This window comes from Pseudophryne corroboree, chromosome 8 (genome assembly GCF_028390025.1).
Source record: "Pseudophryne corroboree isolate aPseCor3 chromosome 8, aPseCor3.hap2, whole genome shotgun sequence".
NCBI lineage: Eukaryota > Metazoa > Chordata > Amphibia > Anura > Myobatrachidae > Pseudophryne > Pseudophryne corroboree.
The window spans coordinates 77,886,083-77,901,298 of record NC_086451.1 but is presented as its reverse complement, the minus strand read 5'-3'; the positions used below and the strand labels follow the sequence as shown (position 1 = coordinate 77,901,298).

At 44.3% G+C, this 15,216-nt stretch overlaps 1 protein-coding gene across 6 annotated transcripts in view; it reads left to right on the top strand.

Annotated features, from left to right (window-relative positions):
- ABL1 (ABL proto-oncogene 1, non-receptor tyrosine kinase) overlaps positions 1 to 15,216 on the top strand; it is a 311,197-nt gene that overhangs the window by 231,455 nt on the left and 64,526 nt on the right. For 2 of the 6 annotated variants that reach the window (XM_063936708.1, XM_063936705.1), the window contains exon 1: positions 9,461 to 10,051. The exons of 2 other annotated variants lie outside the window; for them this stretch is intronic. In XM_063936708.1, coding sequence (XP_063792778.1) covers positions 9,895 to 10,051 — 157 coding nt within the window. In that variant the 5' untranslated portion in view covers positions 9,461 to 9,894. Of the gene's footprint in view, positions 1 to 9,460; positions 10,052 to 15,216 lie in introns of those variants that run through there. 2 more of the 6 variants (XM_063936707.1, XM_063936706.1) reach the window with 2 other exon arrangements.

The following is a 15,216-nucleotide window of genomic DNA, read 5'->3' as shown; positions in this document are numbered from 1 at the left end:
GTAAAATCTTATTTTTTCTTCCAGCTGCGCTACAGGGGGCACAAATGGTGCCCCGTAACTGACCACGCCCCCATATGAAGCCACACCCCTATTTTTGCCCGGGGCGCCACAAGGGCAAGAACCGGCCCTGGCTAGAAGGCGCCAGAGCAGAGAGTGACAAGCCAGGCAGGAAAGAGGAGCTGCACGGGTTGTGACATGTGCAGGGTGCTAGAATAAACACTATCAACATACAGTATTATTACTGTATATTCAGCTTTTCAATAAAAAATGCGACAGCAGCTGGTGAATGATTAAGCTACATACTTAGAATTATTGGTTGAGTACACAAAATGTCTCCCTCAGTTGTGGTACGATGACAGATGCACTGTTTAGCTCTATTGCCGAAAAAGGTACTCAGCAAGAATTACTGTTGGACAGTTATATGGGTACTCTGCTAGGTCAATGCCCCTGCGTTATAGAAAATTTGTCATCAGGTCCTTTGGTTTACTATGTAGTGTTTTGTGCACAATTATAATTAGAAAACATTCCCCTATAATCAAGGACATCACTGAAACTTTGTGGGCCCGGTAGCAACATATTGGAGGGCTCCCCACATATTTGGGTAAATGTATGAAGCAGTGATAAGAGTGGAGAAGTTGCACATGGCAACCAATCAGCTGCTCTGTATAATTTTATAGTATGCAAATTATAAATGTTACTTCAATGCTGATTGGTTGTCATGGGCAACTTCTCCACTGGCTCACTTCTCCACCCTTATCACTGCTTCATACGTTTACCCCATTGAGAATCGCCTCTACACAGCAGTTATTAATTTTATACCCCATAATAGAGTCCTAGTTCATTTTCTGAACCATAGTAGTGCTCTGCTTAATACTATACTCCATAGTAGTGCCCTAGTTTATTTTATGAACCATCATAGTGTGGTTCCTTAGTTTATATTTTGTCGCATTGTAGGGCTGCCAGTACACATTATGTCACACAGTATCCCCAATTCACATTATGACAGTGTACCAGTTCATATTATGTCACACTACTGTGCCACATTACAGTGCCCCCTGTACATACTGTGCCACATTACAGTGCCCCATGTTCATACTGTACCACATTACAGTGCCCCCTGTTCATACTGTGCCACATTACAGTGCCCCCTGTACTTACTGTGCCACATTACAGTGCCCCCTGTTCATACTGTGCCACATTACAGTGCCCCCTGTACTTACTGTGCCCCCTGCACGTACTGTGCTACATTACAGTACCCCCTGCACATACTGTGCCACATTACAGTACCCCCTGTGCTTACTGTGCCACATTACAGTGCCCCCTGTGCTTACTGTGCCACATTACAGTGCCCCCTGTATTTACTGTGCCACATTACAGTGCCCCTGCACATACTGTGCCACATTACAGTGCCCCCTGTACATACTGTGCCACATTACAGTGCCCCCTGTACATAATGTGCCACATTACAGTGCCCCTGCACATACTGTGCCACATTACAGTGTCCCCTGCACGTACTGTGCTACATTACAGTACCCCCTGCACATACTGTGCCACATTACAGTACCCCCTGTGCTTACTGTGCCACATTACAGTACCCCCTGTGCTTACTGTGCCACATTACAGTACCCCCTGTGCTTACTGTGCCACATTACAGTGCCCCTGCACACACTGTGCCACATTAGTGCCCCCTGTACTTACTGTACCCCCTGCACGTACTTTGCTACATTACAGTACCCCCTGCACATACTGTGCCACATTACAGTGCCCCCTGTGCTTACTGTGCCACATTACAGTGCCCCTGCACATACTGTGCCACATTACAGTGCCCCCTGTACTTACTGTACCACCTGCACGTACTGTGCTACATTACAGTACCCCCTGCACGTACTGTGCTACATTACAGTACCCCCTGCACATACTGTGCCACATTACAGTGCCCCCTGTACTTACTGTGCCACATTACAGTGCCCCCTGTGCTTACTGTGCCACATTACAGTGCCCCATGTACTTACTGTGCCACATTACAGTGCCCCCTGTACTTACTGTGCCACATTACAGTGCCCCCTGTGCTTACTGTGCCACATTACAGTGCCCCATGTACTTACTGTGCCACATTACAATGCCCCCTGTACTTACTGTACCCCCTGTGCATACTGTCACATTACAGTGCCCCCTGTACTTACTGTGCCACATTACAGTGCCCCCTGTACTTACTGTGCCACATTACAGTGCCCCCTGTACTTACTGTACCCCCTGCGCATATTGTGCCACATTACAGTGTCCCCTGTGCATACTGTGCCACATTACAGTGCCCCCTGCTCATACTGTGCCACATTACAGTGCCCCCTGCACATACTGTGCCACATTACAGTGCCCCCTGCTCATACTGTGCCACATTACAGTGCCCCCTGCACATACTGTGCCACATTACAGTGCCCCCTGCGCTTACTGTGCCACATTACAGTGCCCCCTGTACTTACTGTGCCACATTACAGTGCCCCTGTACATACTGTGCCACATTACAGTGCCCCCTATACATACTGTGCCACATTACAGTGCCCCCTGTACTTACTGTACCCCCTGCACATACTGTGCCACATTACAGTGCCGCCTGCACATACTGTGCCACATTACTGTGCTTCACTGTAGTGCCTTCATTTCATATTGTGCCACATTACAGTGCCCAAATGCCATTATAACATCTACTACACACGCCTCTCACTGAAAATGTAATGTCACACAGTTCAGGCTAGGCAATGCATCAGAACCAATTGCTTAGCAGGCAAATCTGGGAAATTGGTATACAACTTTATAACCTGGGTCCAGGCCCCCCTAAGCCTCTGGGCCCCATAGAGCAATGGCATTCCTTGCACCCACTATAGTTACACCCATGCCTATAATGCCGTAGTTGTGAATAACGTCTTTGGTGTATTTGTGTATTGAGAGGCCAGACTTACAATATACAGAATTCTACCTGTGGTGTTTTTACAGTATAAAATTGATGTAACTGTTTAGTTTTAAAGAGCCAAGGAAGGTAATTTATCACTTGTGTTGTGGAGTCTAACACACAGGCTGGCATCCATTCTACAATTAGACGTGGATTCCCCATTAGTAATGTGCAGTGATATATCATATCCCTCTCTCTTCCGCTGTTTCTGCCGTATTGCCGGTTGCAGATCTCCACGTTGTAATATGCAAACGAAGAAGCCGTTTCATTAAAGCCCTGCATGAGTTGTTGTAAGCTCTAAAATACATTTTTATTTATCGCTCAAAAATTACGCCCCCCCCCCCCCCTTTTTTTTTTTTTTGCCACAAAATCGAAATTGATATTCCATGGCAGTTATGCAGTAATAAAGGCAAAAATAATAAAAGGCACAATAAAAAATAGAAATGGGCAATCCACTGTAGAACATCGTGTGAAACTGTTGGAAATATTACTTGAAAAATTCCAATTTCATAGTGGTGATATGCTTAATACCTAGCTTCCGCTTGTGATTGTGTGTGTGTGTGTGTGTGTGTGTGTGTGTGTGTGTGTGTGTGTGTGTGTGTGTGTGTGTGTCTATCTCAGCTTTTAATATTAAAACCACTGACTGGTGAATTGAAGAACATTGATTATCTCATTGCACCGGCACCTGTCAAATGGTGGGATATATTAGGCAGCAAGTGAACAGTGCATTTTTTAGGTTGATGTGTTCAAAGCAGGAAAAGTGGGTAAGCGGAGGGATCTAAGCAATTTTGACAAGGGCTAAATTGTGATGGCTAGATGACTGGGTCAGATCATGTCCAAAATGGTATCCGGTCGATGGATCGGCACCCGCTAGTTCGACAAAACACTAACATCGACCACGCAACATAGACAACATCTACATCGACAGTGATCGAACATCGACAAACACAAAATCGACATATCACCAACATTGACAACCACTACATCGACAAACCCCGAACATCGACAAGACGTATATTCGATAAACAGTACATCGACACAACACATGATCGATCACGCACAACAGCGACACAACGTAAGATCGACAAACAAATCATCGACAGGAACAAGTTCGACCAAAAACTCATCGACATGTAATTGTTCAACAAACAAATAGATCGACAAACCATAGACCGACAAAACATAGACAGACAAAACATAGATCGACATGTAATTGTTCGACAAACAAATACATCGACATACAGAAGATCGACAAACCATAGACCGACAAAACATAGACCGACAAAAATTAGATCGACATGTAATTGTTCGACAAACAAATACATCCACATACAGAAGATCGACAAACCATAGACCGACAAAACTTAGATCGAAACTTAATTGGGTCGACATGTAATAGCTCGACATATATAAGATCGACAAAACTTAGATCGACACGACAGTTAATATATCGACATATAAATAGGCCAAGTATAGAAAAACACTCTACAGCGCGATCCCTGCTTCCATTCGTGGAACTACAGCTTCCAGCCAGCCCTTACATCCACCACCTACACAATACCCTGACCTGCTGCACATCTGCAACGCTGCCCCCCTCCCCCCCACCTGCTATCCACCCCGAAACCGGTTCAGCCATCCCCCCTAGTCACCTCGCTTCCCATCTACATTTACACGCCTAGCTTTACACCCCACTGCCTTGCGCGCTCCATGTTTCCCCGTGGCACTACAAGTAACACAACGCCCTGGCACTGTTCCCCGCTCTGGTAGCACAGTAACACCCTTCATGAAAGACCCCACCCATGTCTGCCAGCACACCCGGGCACCCTGCTGCAAATCTGCAACGCTGACCCCCCCCCCCCCATTCCCCACCATACCCGTGCAAACTTAGACGCCGACGCCATCCCACCTAGTCACCCCGCTGTCCGTCTACATTTTCACGCCTAGCTATACACCCCACTACCTTACGCGCTCCATGTTTTCCCGTGGACTACAAGTAACACAACGCCCTGGCACTGCTCCCCACTCTGGTAGCACAGTAACGCACTAACAGTATGTTATGTCTAACTAAAATATTCGATAAAGTAGCTGACGATCATTTGTTATGGTCGAACAAATACATGTCGAACTAATGTTACTGTCGATATACAGACAGTCGATGAGTTGTATTGGTCGAAGTACCGTGGTCGATCAAAGCATTGTCGAACGGACGAATGCCGATAAAACGAACCGCACCCGTCCAAAATGGCTAGTCTTGTGGGGTGTTCCCTGTATGCAGTGGTTACTACCAACCAAAGTGGTCTAAGGTTGGACAACTGGTGAACCAACGACAGGGTCATGGGTATCCAAGGCTTATTGATGCCTGTTGGAAGATAAGGCTAGCCTGTCTGGTTCAATCCCACAGAAGAGCTACCACAGCACACATTGCTGAAAAATGAATGCTGGCTATAATAGAAAGGTGTGCATCGCAGCTTGCTGTGTAGCCACAGACCAGTCACAGTGCCCATGTTCACGCTCTTCCAACCACCGAAAGCACCTACAGTGGACACGCGAGCAACAGAACTGGGCGATGGAGCAGTGGAAGAAGGTGGCCTGGTCTGATGAATCACATCATGTGGATGGCTGGTGTGTGTGCATAGTTTACCTGGGGAAGAGATGGCACCAGGATGCATTATGGGAGCAAGGCAAGCCAGTGGAGACAGTATGGTGCTCTGGGCATTTTTCCGCTGGGAAACCTTGGGTCCTGGCATTCATGTGGATGTTACTTTGACACGTACCACCTACCTAAACATTGTTGCAGGCCAAGTACACCCCTTCATGGCAACGGTATTCCCTGATGGCAGCAGCCTCTTTCAGCCAGACTATGCGCCCTGCCACACTGCAATGAATTGCTCGGGAATGGTTTGAGAAACATGACAAAGAGTTCAAGGTGTTGACTTGGCCTCCAAATGTCCCCGATTTTAATCTGATAGGACATCTGTGGCATGTGCTAGAAAAACCAAGTCAAAGCTATGGAGTCCCCACCTCACAATTTACAGGACTTAAAGGATCTGCTGATGTCTTGGTGCCAGAAGCCACAGAACACCTTCAGAAGTCTTTGTGGAGTCCGTGCCTTGACGGGTCAGAGCTGATTTGGCAGCACAAGGGGGGAACATTACAGCAGAACATTACATCAGGTAGCTATAGAACATTACACCAGGTAGCTTTAATGTAATGGCTGATGGGTGTATATGTGTGTGTCTTTATATGTAATTTATTCATGAAAAGTCATGTACTTTTTGTGCAGGCAGCACTTCTCTATATCTTTCTACATTGTTAGGGAATTAAGTGTGATATATACATGACATTAATCACTTTCTCATCTATTCATCCTAGCATTGCAATATGAAATCAGAGCTGATCGGGCAGAAACACGGTGGTACTAGGCTAGTGGTGGGCAACAGACAGTCCTTTACGCCTTTATGTTCAGCCCAGGTGTGGTATAATAGATCGGCAATGTTAAGGTCAACCGATACAAAGGAATAACATGAAAAGTCGGCAGAGGTTGAGGTCGACACAAAATGGTTGACGTGTTTTGAGCCAAATCTTGTATATTTCATGTTCTGTGATCGCCATCAGTACAAACCTAGACCCTCTAGGGCTTGCTCCGCTCGCCATCGGTAACCATTCTTTATTAGATGTCCACATGGATAGTAAATCAAGCAAATCTTGGTAAATTATGTTAAAACCAAAAAAACTTCGACCTTTTGAACCTGTTGACCTAATGCATGTGTGCCATATACTGTCACCCTATTGACTGTCGACCAATACATTGTTGATCTATCATACGGTTGTCATTCGTTTGTTATACCTTGTAATTCTTGTTTAAAATGTTTGCTGATATGTTATTACAGACAGGCAGGGCCGGACTGGCCATCTGGCAAACTCCAGAAGGGCCGGTGGCTTGTTGGGCTGGTCCAGCCACACACAGAGCCAGACAGGCCGCAGGCAGCACAGCGTTCTGGCTCTTTATTTCCTTGTGGCTGGCTCACAGGCAGGGGCGTCCCGCGAGGCCGTACTTCCTGACTCATGGCCACAAGCCCCCTTGTCATGTGCCCACTGAAATGCCAGGACCCAGTCCGTCCCTGCCGATAGGTGTGGCTTTCATTGATTAATGTAACTTACTGCTGGGACTGAGTAATGTTAGGCCCTTTGAAGGCTACCCCTTTTGAAATGTGACCACTGAAAAATGTATCAGGTTGCCTATACCTGTACTAGACACTCACAGGCCAGGTGCACTAGGCCAAGCCATATTGGATGAGATCCGTTCCTGCTGCGATCAGCTTAACTGCAGAATACTGTATATAGCCTGGTAATATCCAGTGGTTGCAGTCTTCTGATGGTATCTGTGGGCAGTGCTGATTAAGGTCCCACTGAATGATGGGCATTATATTTGTTTTTAGGCCAGTGTGCCAATAGTGCAGCTTGTATCAGAGTTTTGAGGGTGCAGTGACCGATAATTACACTGAATGTTGCTTAAACCAGAGGTGCTCAAACGCGGTCCTCAAGGCACTCCAACAGTTCAGGGTTTAAGTTTATCCATGCTTGGCCACAGGTGACTTAATTAGTACCTCCAGTCAATTTGATTTAACCATCTGTTCTGAGCCATGGATATACCTAAAATGTGGACCGTTGGGGTGCCTTGAGCGCCGCTTTTGAGAACTTCTGCCTTAAAGAATAAACAAAAGTACTGAATTAAACTGGGAGATGAGTGGAAACAGAGTATTGGATTATTGCTTAAAACCAGTACAGCATAATTACAACTGTTTTCCTTAGACTGCTGCTGAGTGTTACACATAGGGTAACCTAATGAAATGCATATATTTCTAATGTCCATTTCAAGACCACACATGGTGGATCACAGCGGTGTGATGTTAGAGGTACAGTGCAGTGGGTGTGGATCGTTGGGTCAACAGTAACTAGGTCGACACCTGAAATAGGTCAACATTGGAAAAAATTGGTGTTGTTTTCTTCAAGTGACCGGGAACCCCAATTAGTGCACCGTGCCCCCTCGCATGGTTCACTTCGCTCGCCGTGCTTCAGGCACTGCTGCGCTCGGCACAGGTTGCTATTCACAATCGTAGTCCACGTGCATCTTAAAGTATGAAAAGTTAAAAATATATATTAAAAAAAAAAAGCATGTCGCCCTTTTCATGTGTCGACCTAGTGAACTTGTCCACCTAATGCATGTTGACCAATAGTGGTCGACCTAATGAGTGTCGACATACGTGTTGTCAACTTAAAGACCAGATACCCAGTGCAGTATGGTATTAACAAAAGCACAACATGAGGTGTTCGCTCTGCCCCTCCCTTCCCCCCATCATATAGAGAAAATCACCAACGTTGGGGTCACTGTTGCATGTGTGAACTAGGGTTTCTGTGTGGCATAGTGTGAACTAGGAGCACTACAATGGGGTAAATTTACTAAGATGGGAGTTCTATTTAAGATGGGATGTTGCCCATAGCAACCAATCAGATTCCAGGTATTATCTTCTAGAAGGTGCTAGATAAATGAGAAGTAGAATCTGATTGGTTGCTATGGGCAACATCCCATCTTAAATAAAATTCCCATCTTAGTAAATTTACCCCAAAGTGTGTAACATATTTGTGGTGCTGGGAGTATTTGCACATTACACTTTTTAATAATATCAGTAGTATGATCTATTGACCGTTTTATTGGTAGGGGCCCCCACAAGTTAGTTTCCCTGGAGCCCTCCTTAAATCTTAATCCGGCCCTGGATACATGTATACTGTGTCATATGAACTCTATGATATGTACTATTGTGGGTTAGTGAAAAAACTTGTTACTGTTACACCTCTCTGTTTGATCTTAGTGGAGTTGCTGCCAAAATACAGCCCTGGGGTAGAGAGACACCTGGAACCCACAGCACCTCCGTGCTGGATACTCACTCCTCCAAAGACAGCACATAATTCATGAAGTTAATGTCTTTCTTTGGGTGAGCAGACCTAGTCAGTGACAGGTAGCTTTTCCAGCTGCTGTTGAACTACAAGTCCCAGAATGTAGTCGTCTAAAGGTTTTCTGGTTTTGTTGCAGCTCGCCATTCTACGTGTTATCTAGCCCTGCTGGCCAACCCTTCAGACTTAGTCCAGATAAGTATGGAATACAGTGCTGGGACTTGTAGTTCCACAGCAGCTTGTGAGACCTGTTTTACCTGTCTTCAACATGCAGCCTTTTATGGGTGTACAGACTAAGGAGAGGGAGGGGGACACTCCATCTAGGTGTATTTTAAAAGCACTGGAATTATTGTCAGAAGTTTGTAGGCCTAGTAAGTGTCCTAGCACAAGGAATTGGGTGGTTATAACCTAGTGACTGAGTTGCAGCATTTTGCAGATTCCCAACACTTTTTTTTTCCCTCCTCTTGCACTTTTAAAAGTAAAGTGTGTGTGTAAAAGGGGCCTAATTGCACAGCTGTCAGACAAGGGTTAACTGCTTTGTGCTTGAGTAGGCGTTACCAGACCTCTGTCATCACTAGAGGCAGCCAGAGGATGAAGGGGGCCCTTTGTTGGCAGTCTCACGTAAGCAGCTCTCGCTGCCTAACACAGGCTGCCTAATGGACTGAGAGAAGGAACCTAATCGGTCAGTAAGAACTTAACTTAAAGAGTGCAGCACTTATATTGTCTCTCTCCAAGGTTTCATTTTCCGTTGTCAAGAATGGAAGGGGGGGAATTGACCCTAAAGGATCCATGTGAACCCTCCCCCTTCTTCCTAGGGATGTGAGCCTCTCCTTTTCTGACGGAGGGAGTCCTGCTTGGATCGATGAAGTTCGGAGCCTCCTTGGAGCTTGAGTTGTTCTGCGTCAAAGAAACAGGGAGTGGGCAGAACCATCTGCGTCAAGAAGACTTGGATTTGACTTAAAGCCAAGCGGCCTGTCCCGCACTGCACTTTTCGTATGTTGGAGGGAGGGAAAATAATCGGCGGCTCCAGGAGGAGGAAAAGATCCAACAAGTCCTGTATGCAACAGATGAAAATGTTGGAAATCTGTTTAAAATTGGTGGGTTGCAAATCCAAGAAGGGACTCTCTTCATCCTCCAGCTGCTATCTAGAAGGTGAGATAAAGGGGTGTCGGTGATGGAGGGAGGAGGTGGGGGGAGGCCCAGGGGCGAGCTCCTTCCAGCTGAAGTATTCCAATCTGTAATCCCCTTTTCCTAGGCCTCAGCACAGATTAGGCGAATGCAACTCTCCCCCCTTCCTCTCTGGTGACCACTGACAAAACAACAATAAGGGAGAACAGGCCGAGGACGGCTTATTTTGGAAAAGTATCTGAACATTAACCCTTAATTAGCCAAGATTGCAGAGACCCTTCCATTCTTACCTAAGCAGAGATTTATTTATTTATTTTATTTGGTTTCATTGTCTCTAGAATATAATAAACACACGTTTGAGGTTTACGTGTAAAGTAGGTAACATTTCTGCATGCAGCGCTTTAAGACGAGGAGGTACGTTTAGATTGTGAGCTCATGGGTAAGGACGTTCCTTGTGTTATTGCTGCGAGCACTGTGTAAATACATCCCGCGTCCCTTGCTGACCTCACCTTACATGGTAAAGTGTTCAGGAACTAATGCCTTAGAACTATCTGGCCAGAGATTTCTTCCAGCACATCTACAGTATGGTTTTTCTGGCAAATCTCCATTTTCTTTAACCCCTTTGCTGAATACTGCCAATCACTGCAGCTGTAGGAAGTAAATGTCATGCCAGTGTAAGGTCAGGACAAGATGCTGTCACCTCCTCAGGTAATCCTCAGTTATATGGACCACAAGGTGACCTCTTGTGGCAGTGTAAAGTACCTGTGTAACTACTCAGAACACACTTTCAACACACTGTAAACTTATTTTATTTTTTTGTGATCTTAACTTTCATAAACTACTTTGCACATGGCATTAAATGAAGCACTTCAGTTGGTTTCCACAAATTTCTGTAGTGTGCTTAAACACAAGGAACACATCGTATTTACAAATAGATTGTAAGCTCATATGACTGGGACCTTCTCCACTTTGCCTTTTCTACTTATATAAAAATTAATATTTAAAATAAATATGTTTATGTGCATTTATATCCTGTCTATGTGTAATTTATTTTTATTTTTTTATCATTTTAATCCCCTTTACGGCGCTTTGGAATCCTTGTAGCGCCTTAAAATTTTAATATATTTATTTGCATAGCTCCATCAGACTGCACAGCACTTGGGTACAGACCCCCAAAAATAAGGCTAGATTGGGTATTTACAAAACAAAGCTGGAAGAGGGCCCTGCTCGCAGCTTACAGTCCGTAGCTAGTATTCTGCATGTATTTGGCTACAGAAACAGTATGCACTTGATTACAAGTAATGTCTTATTCAGCCAACCGGATATTGTCTTACAAAAGAAAAACGAATAGTAATGACTTTCAGCATGTGTCAAATAGTTATTTATCGTAACACCGCTGTTTACGTTCCCAAAGGTGTTTATTGCAAAATAAAATCATACTTAGACTCTACTTCTGTGTCTTTGGAAAGTTCAGTTATGTTTTTGCAAAGCCGTTCTTCCTTTGTACTATTTTTGTTTGACTTTGAGATCTTTTTGGTTATGTGATCATATTCCCAGAAGCTTAAAATATTGATATATTTGCCTTGCGTACTGTTTTTCAAAGTGCAGTTATATAAGCCAGTGTTTGAGCGTTGCACAGTCATCTGTTACCTTACTTGGGAATGGGAAGGCGTTGTTCCTCTCGTAGTTTAGCAACGTCTTCAGTGTTGGCCAGCAAAGCATCACGGTAGGTTTTAGTGTGGAGTGAGGGATTTATTGTTTTTATTATCCCGTTTCCTACAGCAGAAGATGCTACAGGCCTTTAGAAGCCTCTATGCAATAATTGCGTATTATAAGACGCATAGAGCCACTATAGACAGGAGACTTTAGATTTTAAGCACTGTATGGCGCATGAGGCAGATGTAAGTGATACGGTCATTCGGTCGACAGTCATTAGGTCGACCACTATGTCGACATGGAAAAAGGTCGACATGAATTTTTCACATTTTTATTCATTTATTTAACTTTTTCATGCTTTACGATCCACGTGGACTACGCGTGGGAATAGTAACCTGTGCCGAGCGCAGCGAGGTACATTGCCCGAAGCATGGCGAGCGAATCGAGCCATGCGAAGGGACACTGTGCACTAATTGGGGTACCCTGTCACTTTACGAAGAAAACGACACCAAAAAAAGTAAAAAAAACTCATATCGACCTAGAACATGTTGACCTAATGCATATCGACCAATAGTGGTCGACCTAATGACTGTCGACCTAAGTGTGGTTGACTTAATGACCCATACCCAGATGTAATAAGCCTGGAGAAGTGATAAAGCAGTGATAAGTGTAAGGTGATAGCGCACCAGCCAATCAGCTCCAATATGTAAAGTGACAGGAGCTGACTGGCTGGTGTGTTATCACCTTGCACTTATCACTGCTTTGCATGGAGGCTTCTAAAGGCCTGTAGCATCTACTATGTGCTTTTACATGCTTGTAGAAACTTCTTTATAGGGCAGAGTATTTTCCAGCTTGCACACGACTACATCATAGCATCGATTTGCGCACATATCTGCGCCTGAGACGGGCATGTTGTTGGCCTTTTGGTACTCATTGCTGCCTGCTGACCACTTGGACGTATGAATGCATAAAAACAAGGTAGATGTGTTAGAACAGAAATGCCCACACATGCTTCAGTCTGGTTATTAGATAGGTTGAGTGTTTCTGCAAACAAACCAGGTGAACTGACATCTATCATTCTGTGTGGAGTTTGTATGTCCTCCCAGCGCTTTAGTGTTTCCAGATGCTTCAGTTTTGTCCCATACTCCAAAGACATTCTGGTAGGTTATTGGCTGCTGTATATAAATACTGCAAGCTCCAATGGGACAGGATCTAATGTACTTTCTGTAATAAGTTCTAGTCAACAGTGTTGCTCAAAATTGAGCAAAAACATTTTTTATTGTTCTACAGTGTTTTCATCTAAAGTTTATTGTAACCGGACAGTTTACTGTGTACCGAAAGTTTGTGGTATACCGAATGTGTTTGAAAGGATTCATTATATCAACTGACTTTAGGGCAGAAAAAAATTGGTAATGGCTTTACTGCAATTTACATCCCAAAGGGAAAAAGCGCATACCCCCCTTCAACGCTTTTTCTGTGGGGAAAAAGAATCACGACTTTGACATGTTATTCCTCAACAACCTGACCACTTATCAAAATGCCGCGATGTACATCACACACCCAATGTAATGTCACCTAGTGTTCATTCTAGCACCCTGCACCTTTCAAATCCTGTGCAGTTCCTCTTTCCTGCCTGGGGTGTCGCTCTCTGCTCTGGTGCTTCTCAGCACACACAGGTCTGTATCACAGCACTGAGTAACAGATCAGAGTGTGCTGAGAAGCACCACAGCAGAGAGCGACACCCCAGGCAGGAAAGAGGAACTGCACGGATTTTGAAAGGTGCAGGGTGCTAGAATGAACACTAGTCACCTCAACCATCAAAATCTGTGTTTTCATTGTAGAGTAGTTGCTCTCACAAAAAAACAAAAAAAAAATAGCTTTGCAGAATAAGGGCCTAATTAAAGGTTGATTGCAGAAGTAAAATCTTCCTCTAATGGGCAAAACCATGTGCACTGCAGGTGGGGCAGATGTAACATGTGCAGAGAGAGTTAGATTTGGGTGGGTTATATTTTTTCTGTGCAGGGTAAATACTGGCTGCTTTATTCGTACACTGCAATTTAGATTTCAGTTTGAACACACCCCACCCAAATCTAACTCTCTCTGCACATGTTACATCTGCCCCTCCTGCAGTGCAACATGGTTTTGCCCATTAGAGGAAGATTTTGCTTATGCAATCAACCTTGAATTAGGCCCTAAATATATAGCTATAAAAACTAATGTGTGTCTACCTTACACGCCAGCCAATAAGATTTGAAAGTAGCCATTTTATGGGGGGATTGAACCAATATTATTGAGAGGGCATCCCAGTTCCCTAGCAATCAGTGTATAATTGTTGGTGTTTGCAATGCTTTTTGGGTTAGAATTCATTGATTCTATTTATGGAAATACAGCCAATCTTTGTTGTTTTTTCTTTACAATGCAACTTTGACAAAACAGAAAATGACCCTGTTCACGTCAAACTCTTATGGAAATGGATGTGTAAATATTCGTTACCTGCATCTCTTTGCGGTTTTAGTATTCCGTTTCATAAATGAATTGAGCGGAAATGAACACCGCTGCATTAGCAAACCACGCTACAGTACATGGCAAGTTACCTTAGCGTTATCTTTACAAGACGCTGACATATAATGCAGCTCTGTACATTGAGATGGGATCATGCCACAAAGTACATACAGGAACATGGAACAGAATATAAGGAAGGCCCTGCAAATATTAGCTTATACTGACTGGTGTGGGGAACAGAAGATGAAACCGAAGGCAGCTGAATACCAACTGGTGGGTAATGTACGGGTGGCAGCTGTTCAGCAGCACATGATCAGCCTCCAGTAACACATAATAAAGCAGTCATAGGTGACTTGCTTTAAGTTAAGTTATTGTTGTTATCCTTTTATTTATATGGAGCCACAAAGGGTCCAAGCTCCTTTCAAAGTACAGACACCGTATACAAAACAAGAAAACAGTGATACGCACAGCACAGGCGTAGTGTGTCGTTATAGCATGCATGTGACTGCAGGCTTTTGTTTATTGCATCGTGTTATCTGACGTGCAGCACATAAGACCATGTGATGGATGATGACTGCCGTGCATGCGCAATCGGGTGGGCACACTATACATTTCGTATGATGTGTCATATATATCTTATAGTGTATACCCAGCTGTACAGTACAAAACATTACAGGACATGTACAATGTTTATAAACATGTCTGCAGCAACAGTCATAATATTCAAATAAGCAGCTGGGGCGGATCTAGACTTTTCTTTTAAGGAAAGGGTGGGGGTTACGTATGAATCCTGAATCCACCCCCATTCTATTCATTACTCCTCCCACTTTGCCCTGGCTTCTCCCAAACATTAGGGTGGCTGAACCCAAAGGATTTGTGCAGCTGTGAAGAGGAGATGATGGTATACTGTAAGTGAGGGAAGAAAACACACATGAGGGAAGAGGGCCCTGCTTGTGAGAGCTTACAGTTTAAACTACACAAATATATGGTCTTAGTTATTACAATTATATAGGCAATAGAAAATGCTGAAT